Source organism: Gorilla gorilla, chromosome 14, assembly GCF_029281585.2.
Source record: "Gorilla gorilla gorilla isolate KB3781 chromosome 14, NHGRI_mGorGor1-v2.1_pri, whole genome shotgun sequence".
Lineage (NCBI taxonomy): Eukaryota > Metazoa > Chordata > Mammalia > Primates > Hominidae > Gorilla > Gorilla gorilla.
The window spans coordinates 80,971,092-80,984,409 of NC_073238.2; the positions used below are offsets into that span (position 1 = coordinate 80,971,092).

The following is a 13,318-nucleotide window of genomic DNA, read 5'->3' on the forward strand; positions in this document are numbered from 1 at the left end:
AATAATAATAATTCAAATAAATAAATGCAGTGATTAGATACGTTAACCCACAAAACAAGACTAAATACATTTAAATAGTTTGAAATCTTTACAAATTATATTTTCTGACAACAATAAAATGAAACTAAAAATAATAATAGAAGGAAAACTCACAAGTATGTGAAAATAAAACAACATACCCTTAAACAACCAATGTGACAAAAATTAAATCACAAAAGAAACTAGAATATATTTAAGGATGAGTAAAAATGAAAACACAACATATCAAACATATGGGATGAAGTGAATGTGCTTGGAGAAAAATTTGTAGCAATATAAATTAATCTTAATAAAAGATCTCAAGTAATAAATTAATGTTGGACCATGAGGAGACAGAAAAAGAGAAAATTAAATGCAAAGCTGGCAGAAGGAAGGAAATAGTAAAGATCAGAACAGAGATAGATAAAACATAAAATAGAAAAACTAGTCAACAAAGCCAAAAATTATTTCTTTGAATAAATCAATAAAATTGACAAAATTTAGCTAGACTGACAAAGAAATAAAAAAAGAAGACACAGTTGATGAAAATCAGAAATGGAAGGGGGAATGTTATTGCTGACTCTACAGAAATAAAAAGAATTACAGGAGAATAATGTGAACCGATGGATACTAAACAATTAGGTAGTCTAGATAAAGTTAAAAAATTCTTAGAAGCACATATATTACCTAAACTGACTTAAGAAGAAATAGAATGTCTCAAAAAACCTATCAAAAGAGATTGAATCAGTATAATAATTTAAAACTTCCCAAAAAGGAACAGTCAAGGAACAGATAGCCTCACTCGTGAATTTTTCCAAACATTTAAAGAAAAATTAATGTCAATACGTCTTGATTTTCTCCAGAAAACAGAAGAGTAGGGAAGATAATTTATACCATTTTATGATGCCAGAAACACCCTGATACAAAAACTACATTAAAAATCACAAAGAAAGAAAAATATAGGCAAATATCTCTTATGAATATAGAAGCAAAAATCCTCAAAAAATACTAGGAAATCAAATCCAATATTATATTAAAATTAATCATTAAGCCATGACTAAGTGTGATTTATCCCAGGAAGGCAAGGATGGTTCAACATAAGAAAATCAATCCATGTCATATGACATATTAGTAGAACAAAGGGGAAAAATAAACAATCATCTCAACTGATACAAAAAAGGAAATTGAGAAAAGCAGCACGCAAAAGAATAAAGCCTTACCTTACACTGTATACAAATGTTAACACAACATAGATCAACAGCATTAATATAAGAGCTAAAACATTACAATATTTAGAATAAAACATAGCGGCAAACTTTTATGACTCTGGATTTAGCAACGAATTCTTAGATATGACATAAAAATCATGAGTAATAAAAGAAAAAAGTAAATAAATTGGACTTTGTTAAAATTTAAAAATTTTATGCATCAATAGACATTATCAAGAAACTGAAAAGATAAAAATGAGAGAGAACAGTTGTAGACCATATATCTGATATCAGGAGTAAATATCCAGAATATATAAAGAGCTCCAAAAACTCAACAACAAATAGACCACACAATTAAACACAGGCAAACAACTTGTATAGACTTTTCTCCAAATAATATATACAAATAGATCAATATCCTTAGTTATTTGGAAAATTAAAATCAAAGCTACAATGAGATACCACTTCACACCTGCTAAAATGGCTATTAAAAACAAACAAACAAAAATGAGCACCAGCATGGGCAACATAGTGAGACTGTGTCTCTAATAAAAATTTAAAAATTAGACAGGCATGGGGGTGCATGCCTGTAGTCCCAAATACTTCAGAGCCTGAGGTGGGAGGATCAACTGAGCCCAGGTGTTTGAGGCTACAGTGAGCCTTGATCATACCACTGCACTCCAGCCTGGGCAATGGCCTGGCTAACAGATTTTCCTCTCTCCAAAAAAGAGAAAAATAAGTGTTGGTGAATATGTGGAGCATTGGACCTCCACACATTGCTTCTGGTAATGTAAACTAGGCCAGCTACTGGAAAAAACAACTTGACAGTTCCTCAAACAGCCAAGCAGAATTACCATATGACCCAGCAATTCCATTTTAAAGTATATGTCTGCAAATTAGAGCAATTCACAAACAAAAACTCAAAGAGGTACTTATACACCGATGTTCATTGCAGCATTATTCACAATCAACTAAAGGTATTAATAACCCATGTCCATTAACAGATGAATGAATAAACAAAATATGATTATGATTATATATGTATATATTATATTTATATATTATATATTTATATTATATATTATATATATAATTCAGCCATAAAAAGAAATAAATTTCTGATACATGACATAATACAGATGAACCTTGAGAACAAGCATTATGTTAAGCAAATAAACTGAACTCAAAATGGCAAATATTGTACATTTTTACAGATATAAAATATCTAGAATATGAAAATTCATAAAGACATGAAGTACATTAGAAGTTACCTGGAACTGAGGATAGGGGGAAATGGGGGTTTATGCTTAATGGTTTTTGGAGTAGTAAAAAGTTTTGAAATAGTGATAATGATTGCACAACATAGTGAATGCAGTTAACTCCACTGTATAGCACACTAATAGTTAACATGGTTAAAGTAGCTAAAATGGTGATAGATAAATATGTAGGGAGAGAAAGAGAGAGGGAGGGAGATGGAGATGGAGGGAGGAAGAAAGGGAGATAGAGATGATAGATAGATATAGATAGATACATATAAATAGATAGATATAGATGGACGATAGATATAGATAGATGATAGACAATAGATGATAGTGATAGAGATAGACATAGAGATAGAGAGATAAGATAGAGATAGATAGAGAGATGAGATAGAGATAGAGATAGATAGATGAGATAGAGATAGAGATAGATAGAGATGATAGAGATATCTTCACAATAAAAAGAATGAAGGGTTGGTGCAGGCCTGAGGGTGAAGATTGTATTTAAGCTAAGACTTGAAGCTAGGAAAGGAGTTCTTTACAGCTATCTGAGAAGCCTATTTCCAGCAGAGGGAAAGCTGATGCAAATAACCTGAGGCAGACACATGCCTGCATGTTTGAGGAGCAATGAGGAGCCAATGGATCATAATAGGGTGAGAAAGACAGGTCATAAAACACGAGATTAGTGAGAAGAGGGGCATCCACACTTTATTTGCCTTGTAGGACAACATAAGGGCTTTACTTTTCATTCTGAGAAAAACAACTGACTCTTGGAGTATTGTGAGAAGAGGAAGGATGTCTGGCTTACCTTTGTTTTAAGAGGATCTCTCAGGCATGCTTAGAATAGACTAGATGGGGGAAGGTTACATGAAGAAGACCAGTTAGAAGGAGAGCAGTTAGGAGACCCATAATAATCCAGAAAAAGGATGATAATACTTAGCCCAATTGGCAAGAGGAACTATTGAGACATGGTCGGATTGGATGAACTTTGCAGTCAGAAAGAGAAAGATGTTCCACAAGTATGAAAGAGAAGAGATAAAGATAACTTTAAATTTTCTGGCCTGAATATCTGATAGAGGTGCCATTAACTAGGAAGTTGGAAGACTGGGTGCAGTAGCAGACATGCGTGTGTGTGTGTGTGTGTGTGTGTGTGTGATGTGAGAGATTATGAGTTATGTTGGATATGTTAATTTTGACTCATCTTGGAAATGTCCAAGTATACTTGTTGAAAAGGGATTTGGATCAGAAGTTCTGATGTTTAGGGGAGGGGTCCAGACTGGAATATGAGCTTCCCAAGAGAGTAAGTGTAGATAAGAAAATAAAGGAAGCCAAGGAACTGAGCCTTGGACCTTATAAAACATTCAAATAAGTCATAAGCAAAGGAGAAACTAACCAAGAAGCCTGAGAAGAAATGGCCAGTGAAGTAAGAGGAAATCAAAAGATTGTGGTTTCCAGGAAGCCAGGGGGAGAAAAAAAAATGTTTCCAGGAGGAGGAAGTTCAACTATGTGCCTGTAAATTCAGAGAGGTTTGAATTCACACCAGCAAGGCCAAATTTTGAGTTATATTCACATTGAAGTATGATTGTGTGTGTTTAAATTTAACGGTGAATGAATTTAAGGGTATGTAAAATCATTTTATGACTTTTTTCCTGTAATAAACCAAATGTATATCACATATAAAATAATTTGTCACAATTGGTTATGAGAATATTCAATTAAAAGAAAGTATATGTAATCTCATTAAATATAAAAATATTGTAATTTTACTTACAATCACACAATAATATGTTGTAGAAAACTTTGTGTTAGGGTTTCAGGGTAAAAATTTTTACTACTGTTGCTGGGTATTATTTTTCAGAATTAGGTCAATGAAAACCAAACTAATGATGAAATTGGAGGTGAAAAAAAACTGATTCAAACAGAAGAACCACAAGGTTCATAAAAAAACAGTGTTTGAATTTAAGAATTTAAATGGGATTGTAATATTATTTGAAAAATCACTGTAATTCAATATATTTGCAAATATGTGAACCTTAAGTAGGTGGCATTGAATGAGTCCAAAAATAATTGTGTTGTACAAGTGCTGTTAGGAACACAGTCATAAGGTATAAAGAAAAAATGAGAATAAAAATGCAAGGCTTTTTATTTAAAAATAATAGATTTTTTTACTATAAAGCTTCAAGAACAAAGCAATAGGTTAAGATAACAAAAATATGGAAAGAACTCATTTCAATATGGTGCACTGTTTAAGAATTCTAAGAAATAAAAAAATGCATATGTAGAGGTAGAAATTATCCTCCGTATTTTATGTTGAAATATAGATAGTGGTATAACAGAAGATTGATACCTTTGGAATACACATTAATTTATACTTTCAGTGAACTAAAATATGAATAAGATATTATTTTGATAACCATGTTTTACAAGTATATATTATACCTTATAAAATACTATAATATTAAGATACTAATTTTACGTTTTTTAAACAGTGCAATGTCTGGCTGATATCTACTAAAATTTAGATTAGTAGCTGTGAAAGCATAAGAAAAGTGTATAGAGGATTTATTATGTGATCACTGTGCCTTTAAGAACACTGGAAGAATTTTTAAGCACTCTCTCTCAAAAGAACAAATAAAGGAGCTTCCTTTAGGGAGGGAAGATCAGCTCTATTTAAAACAAAGCAGAACAATGAAGCATTTTTAGACTCACAACACCACTCCTCCTTTTCATAGGTTGGTTTGCCCTCATGCAAAGTAACACCCTGGCATCTACATTAAAATTGAAATTGACAAGGCATCCCTTTCATCCCTCACTGCCAAAACTTCTCATTAATAATAATTAACCATCCCTGGCCTCTATCCAACAGTTTAATAAATACTGGAACAACTCTGGGCCTCAGCTGCGTTTGTAGCTTTAGCCACGGAATGGGAATGTTGGGATTCTGAATGAGATTCGCTGAATAGCATCAGTGCAGCAAAATGACTACTCAATTGTCTGTTAATGAATACCCATTATTTAAATGCATATTTATGTTAGAGTATGTGTAGAAATACTCATTCAAATAGGTCATATTCAGGTTTATAAAGTTAATTTCTGTATGTGCCTTCAAAGATTGTTAGTGTATAGCATCATAATATTTGATAATTTTTATAACAATCATCATTTTATACATTTCATATAGGTATGCTCTCTTAGGTAATGTAAATAACTTTTATTTCCTGGTAAATGGCGACTCTTATGTCCAATGTCAACACCATAATGCAATATAGATAATACTTAAGGAATGGTCATTGCAAATATACTGTTTTATTTACTTGATGGGTAAATTCTTCAGTTTGGTTTGTGATGCTATTACTCTTAAAATTACACAGAGCATATAACCAAATGTCTTCATAAGACTATATATTGTTGTATTTATTAGAAGAAATGTGGTAGGAATGGGAAAGGTGAGTGCCTTTTTCAAACTTCCAGTTTATTCATGGAGAGAATATGAGATTAGTTTCTCTCTCTTTACTCTTCAAGGCAGAGGTGAATGACTTACCTGACTGGTGAAAAATAGAGAAAGGAACTGTGCAGGCATAGATTTTAATTTCTGTTTTTCAGAATGTCCTCTTTTCAGGATTCATTCCCTGTCTGTATCTTGGGGCAGTCTCTACTCCTGTGAGGGAAAAGAGGGTGGTGCTGCAGTGTACCTCAGACTAGAGGACAGGTCTAGCTTATTAGGAATGAATGGTTAGGATGTCATATCCGGACAATGGTCCAGGCAAATAACTTTAACACTATGCCTCTGACTCCCAAATCCTATTTCATAATCCTTCAAAAAGCTCTAGGGCTTGAAGAGTCAGGCTTACTTACCTAGCCCAAAACTCCAGCATGAGTGAACATTGATGCAGTTGCTCTAGGGTGAGCATACACACATGGCATATGTTTGAGTGTGTCTTCTTATCCTTGATAGCTTTCTGTGCCTATTTTCCTAAACTGAAAGAAATACAGATGAAGTTTGACTCTGGGTTTAAGGCCATAATCCCAGAATGATCTTCTGCCTTAGCCAATGAAAGTTTGTTCCATGAAATCTTATTAAAGAGACAAAGAATTAAAAAATAACCTTACTAACTAGTGCTACCAGCACAGTTTCTGACTTGGGATTTCACTGATGAAATTTGCATGAATCTTGACCAGAAAGTCAATGAACTTTCTCCATGAATTTCCCTAAAGAATAGTTTTGAAGACCATTAGGGTAATTGAACACTTATCTTGGTACTCATATTTTCAAAGGATAGGTATTAAACCACAATGAATCTTCCTTAATTTCTAAATAAATGTTAAATTTTATCAACATATATTTACCCAACAATTAGAAGTATAAATAACCAATTTGGATGTTGACTAAGAATTAACACACTACAATCAGGAATTCAGAACATTTATTGCAAGAGCTGAATAATTGTAAATAACGTAGAACTGGCAAAGCAGTAACAAGGATAATTGTTTAGATATTTATTCTGTCAAAGTCATCAAACACCCCTCACAAACTGACAAAAATGTACTTCAATAAGCAATGCACCCCTACCCATTATTTTCCATTATACTGTGGTAAAATGTGAACTGCTATTTACAAAGTAATTTTATTTTTTGGTAAGAACAAATTAACTATCAGATTAGCAAACCTTTTTTTAAAATTTTTTGTTTTTTTTTGTTTTTTTTACTTTTAAATTGATGGTGAACCGTGGCATTAAGATAACTTCCACTTCTTTCAATAAAGACATTTTGTTGCATGCTATTTATTTGTTTAAATCATCTGTCATGCCTTAACAAAAACCTCCTAAGAATGTTCGAATTTGGATTTGTTTGCACGTGCAACTGAGATCTTATTAACATTAGTTGTCACTTTGTTGGTTTGACCTAAGTGACAATATGCTGGTACCTGCCAGGCATTGACCAACTATGATAACAAACAGTTAAACAGCAATAATTAGAGATTTATCCCTCTATTTCCCCCAACTACCCTACCTGGAGAATGTTCTGTTACATCATGAAGGCACAACACATTAAATATTTTGTGGCTATGGTCTAATAACACTTGTGTTACAACAACATTATTGTATATGAGGATCAACACAGACTCTGCCATTTCAACAAAGTTGTAGACACACATTTGCCCAATTGAAACTATTTTTGAATAGTGATTTTTCTTCCATATATGCTAATTTTGATACATTAGTTTTACATGAGTGACAAGTACAGGATATTATATCACTTTTGATGGATAACAGTTTTCCATTACTCTCTCACTTAATGGTACTAATTAAGTGATTTTGCTTTTGCCTACTTTGAAAATAAGATTATAAAAAATAGGTTCTGAATTTCCAAGCTTTTGCAGAAGTCCTTTTTTGTATAAAGTTTTCATTTTTTCTTTCATCTTTATTGTTTACAGAATTCCGGCATCATAAGCTATCATACGAGAAGCAAGATTTCAGAACCTTTTTTAAACACAAGTGCTTGAGATTGTTTGAACAATGTGTGTCAAGACAGACTACTAACGCAGAAACACCTCACTGAAAGAAACAACAAAAATAACAACAAAGAGGTAAATAAAAAGAAGGACAGAAGCAACCATAAAACACAGAATTATGCTACAACATTTTTAGGTGAACATTATAAGTACACAAAAGTTGTTAATAATAGCTTGCTTCTATTTACAAATACTTTAACACTGATTGACTTACAAGTGTCCACTAACGTTGTTAACAGCACGATAGGTTTAATGCTTATCTCTTTAAGTTTTGTTTGCAGTATAATGTCAAGTATAGCAGTCCCAGCACAAATCAATGACAAAAAAAAAAAAAAAAAAAAAAAAAAGAGCACAATTTTCTAACTGGATATGTTTTTCAGTCACTCTAATCCATGAAACTTTCTTACTTTCCAAATGCATATTCTATTGTTCATAGCAGCAGTCCAGGGTCAAAATAAAATGCAATAATAAAAAAAATTTGCACAATGGAGAGATCTCTGGAGAGTGTAATCAATTCTAGTAAACAAAATTGCATGGCTAGAACTATCTTCTCTCATATGTTGCAAAACATTGTATTCTCCATGGTGCTAACACAAAGTTATAGGTATCCCTGCTAGAAGGGGCATAGTTGTAGAGATCTATTGAATACATAAAGCTCTGACGCACACGGTATTAGCATGTCTATTTAAAGTTATTAGGTCCCATATAGCCTTTTCTTAGAGTTGGTGCTCCTTAGGACTCTCAGTAGCACCTCCTGCTTGCTTATAAGACTTCAGATTTGCCAGAGGAATGTCTGTCATGTGGCTGCCATTGTTGAAATGGCCTTCATTGGAGCCATACTGCTTACGGTCATTGAACTGGTTCCTGTTGCTGTCTTCTTTCCAGGCTCTGGTCAGGGTGTGCCCATTCACAAGCTTGTCCTTCTTCACCCATTCTTTCTGGGGTGCAAAGGTTGAGAGAGGAGATTTGGGGTGTTGATATGGACCCAAGCCAGGAGGCATCCAGCAATTATCAGAGTGACCCAAAACCAAGCACTCTTGAGTGCACATCTCTGTAGCTTCAGCTAATCCTCGGGGACCCAAAGGCCCATCTGCAGAAGACAAGACAGAGAAAATAAGAAAAGCAAGTGGTTAAAATTTTCAATTAGAATTATCTTCTTAGAGAAAAAGTATGTTATTAGTGATCTTATTTTTTCATAAAAGTGTATCAAGTCAAGCAACTCAAAGATATATTTCTCCATCTTTTAAAGATTAACACAAAAGGAATCAAATTTGTTAGGGAGGTAAGATTGATCTATTAATATTTTCCTTCTTAATCCATTATTTAGTTATTTAGATCCAAAGACATAGATAGATAAAAAGACAGATATGGGTAAACAGGTATAACCATGATGTATACAGATATAACCATGATGCATACAGATTATTACTAATTTATATTCTAAGAAATCCCAGAAAAAAACTCATATTTATGTTAAATTATAAAAAGTAGAACAATTTATATGTGTAATATCAAAGAATATATAATAATACAACTCCACTAAGTTAAAAAGCAAAATTACCACTTGAAACATAGCATCATTAAAAATAAACACTCTAAATGATTATATAAAATATTGTTTTTTTCTACATAAACACCTTATTTTTAAATGAAAATATTTTGTCACATTTTTGAAAAGTTAAATACTCATTTTAAAGAATAACTATCGTATCTTACTAACAACATACCTGGTCAGCTGCAAACATTCTGAAATCCAAGTAAAGAAGAAGCCATTTGCATCCAGACAGTGTTTAGTTCCCCTGAGCTTAACTATTTTCTAAATTTCTAAGGTATAAAACTGAAGCTAAATTGCAAATTAAGTCACATGGAGTCTAACATTCAGGGGAAAGAAAGTGATCATAGAATTTATCTTCTACTTTTTTCACCAGCAGGCAATCTAGAACATACATTTTAACCAGGATTTTGAAAGTAAACTATTTTCTGACTGTTTAAAATAGAAATCAGCCCTTTACTAAAAAAACAACATAAGCCAAATGGTTAAGAAATAAATTGGGTTTCTTTGTCGCTGTTGTCTTACCCCCCTTGATTAAACAGCCATGTGATAGATAAATGATAGCTTGGAAATTAGGAATTGATTTTACAAATGAAGTTAAGTGGATAGGCAAGAATGCCTGAGGCATAAAGCATTTTCAAATGCAGAGAGTCATCAGAAAAAAAATGCAGAAAAAAGTAAACATACCTGCAAGTTTGCTTAGTCATCAATTTAAATCGCTCAATAATTGGAATATAGGTCTTTGCTAAAACCAAAGTTAGCACAACTAATATTTTTAAACGTCCAATAATTGTGAGCTTTCTATTTGCCTTAATAATATTCTAATTATTTCTTGCATGAGAAAAAAAAATTCCCACCGAGACAGGAAACAGTTGATGGCAAAGACCAGAGACAGCAAACCACAGGCAACATCAAAATAGATACAGAATGTAGTTTTCCTGGGTACAATGTATACTGCTTGGGTGATGGGTGCACTAAAATCTCAGACCTCACCACTATACAATCATCCACGTAACCAAAAACCACTTGTACCCCAAAAACTATTGATATAAAAAAATTGTTTAAAAACAGAACAGATATTAGATGTCAAAAAAGGGGCTGAAATGCACTATTTCATATAAACTCAAAGTTTAGCGATTTTTTTTATATCTAAAAGTCTTCCTTTTAGAATATCCTTAAAATTACTTCCCATCTGAACCATATTCCCATCCCCTCAAGAGCAAACAGTTTTATTTTGTTTAAACACATATTCATTACTTAAAACTTTTCCTCTCACATACCTCCAATGATTACTCACTTTTTTGGATATTTAATTTAAACTTCTCTATGAGCCTTTCTTTGCCCTCTACAATCTGGCCACATTTTAAAAGTTCAAACTAATTTCTCACTTTTAGGCTCCCTTAGGTGTACTCAGTGACTCTGCATTCACAAAGCTAACACGTTTTGCTTAAACCAATCCATGCTCCCTGCATTAGGGTCACAGGCTTAGAAGATGCTTTTTGCCGGGCCTGTTTTCATTTAATTACTGACCTCTTCAAGGGTCAGCTTATGTCCCACACACCAAAAGCAAGCTTCCATAACTCTACCAATTCATGCTTCATATGCACCTTGATTTCCACAGAGCTTTCTTTATTGATGAATAACAAATTTCCTAATTGAGCTCCCTCAACTCTTACCTTAATTCCATTTTTTGTTTTTTGGAGGGGGTTCCGTACATTTGCAAGTTTTAATTTTAATTTCCTCCCAACTAGATTGAAAATTGATGGAAAAAAAAACGGCACATCGGTCTTCTGATTCCTCATAGTGCTAAACAATAGTGGTGATCTATGAACAATGTTAATTGTTAATTAAACTTTTATGAGGTTGAAAATGTTCTGAGGATTATTAAAGATATCTCCTGCTTAAAGGCAGACCTAAAGTAATTATAATAGAAGACGCTGATTTCACAAATCTTACACCAAATGCTTCCTCAACAGCAAATTCCTTTGCCTAGCAATACTTTGTGACAACTTATAAATGAATAATTTAACTTCTCTGTTAAATATATTTACTCCTTTCTAAACATCAATGGAGTTAATCACCAATTTGATATGTAACATATCTTGAAGCCTACAAGCAAACTTTTAATCTTTACATTTCCAGCGTCATTAATAAGTTTTTTATTGTTAAAATCTCCAAAGGGAAAAAAAATTAGTTAAAATCTCCAAAGGGAAAAAAAATTACCGGCTACCTCAGAAATGTCATTACATCAGGTTTTTATTGAGCTCATCAAAAAAGAGAGGATGTGCAAGGCTATTTTAAAATTAGCCTTATGCAACACACCCTGCCATCTTATTAATTTAAGACATATCACTCAAAGATTGAGAATGTGTTGTGTGCGCGTTTATAAGAATATGTATACCTTAGGTTTTCAGCATTGAGTGACACATTTTAAGAAATATAATTTATCCTTTTAAAAAATATTTACAACCAACAACATTTATTTATTCCACGAACATTTACTGAGAATGTACTATGTGCTGGCACTGTGATAGGCACCACAACTACAGCCTTGAACAAAACAGATGTCAACACTATCCTCATGAAGCTGGGAGCTATTCTGGGAAACACATAATTGCCTTAAGAGCAGTGAGCTGAGAGGGAAGTAAATGGTGTCATTAAAACGATCTGGGGGTCGTTAACTGTTTTAGGAACGTTTTTCTCCTTATAACTTATCAGATAGACTTTGTGCTAAGGTACATCATTTCTTCTTCAATTTCTTTAAACTTTTTTTTACATAATTGGCATTAAGACATTTACAGTTACAATTTTATGTACTGTACAAAATCTTTAACTTGCAAAACATGAGTTTGTTTTCATTAAATAATATTACTTGTTCTTTGTACATTGTACTTCCCATGATTCATTCCTGTAAGTAAACTTGAAGGATTTTGATAAAGTCTATAAATAAATGTATAGAAGTTTTGTAGATTCATAAGTAAGTCTTTCAGATAACTGGTTGCTGTATAAATTTTAAAGATCCATCCTCAGGTCAGCCACACACAGTGGCACTCTAGATGAAAGGCAGAATTTTTTTGTTGGAGCTCTAAATGGGAGAAGCCTTTCAGGCAGAGCCATACAAGGGACTGAATCTGGGAACAAGGTAACAACAAACTGGAGCTCTAGGGGACAGTTTATATATGAAAAACTGAGTAGGGTTAGCTAGGGTTTTAGGGCTCTCTGAGGACTGGCTAATTTGAATAATTTCTCAAGAACCAGGTCAAAACAGCAATGTCAAATTATCTAGTATCAAAGCATTTGCTTAGGGAGGTTGCTTCGTGACCCAGAAGTGTGAGATCACTAGAAGAGAACTAGAGGAATATGGATTTAGCTGCTCAAGAAGGGGAAACTGACCAGTCTCTAGACCGGGGCTCAAAACTGAGCCAAGACAGCAAAAAACAAAAACAAAAACAAAACCTATATACATCAATCAATCCATCAATAATCTGCTTATCTGCTGTGTATCATTACGGTATGAGCTGTATTGTTGGAAAATATAATTTGCTTTATGCTTTAAAAGTTTTTATTTTTAATTTTTGTAGTTACATGGTAGGTGTATGTATTTATGGGGTACTTACTTTATGCTTCGGTAAGTTTTTATTTTGGGACATGACATTAAATAGGGAAAAGTTTAATTTGTTTCTTTGGATCTCTATGTAATTCCCAGTAATTGCTGTGATATTAAGGAGAAAACAAAACAAAACAAAAAACAAAAGCCCAGTGAGTTTTA

At 33.0% G+C, this 13,318-nt stretch overlaps 1 protein-coding gene across 5 annotated transcripts in view; it reads right to left on the reverse strand.

Annotated features, from left to right (window-relative positions):
* Positions 1-6,892: 6,892 nt before the first annotated feature.
* The window catches only part of PCDH9 (protocadherin 9), a 922,754-nt gene continuing 916,328 nt past the window's right edge, over positions 6,893-13,318 (reverse strand). For all 5 annotated transcript variants that reach the window (XM_004054584.4, XM_019039860.3, XM_004054585.4 and 2 more), the window contains one exon: positions 6,893-9,087. In XM_004054584.4, coding sequence (XP_004054632.3) covers positions 8,714-9,087 — 374 coding nt within the window. In that variant the 3' untranslated portion in view covers positions 6,893-8,713. The remainder of the gene's footprint in view (positions 9,088-13,318) is intronic.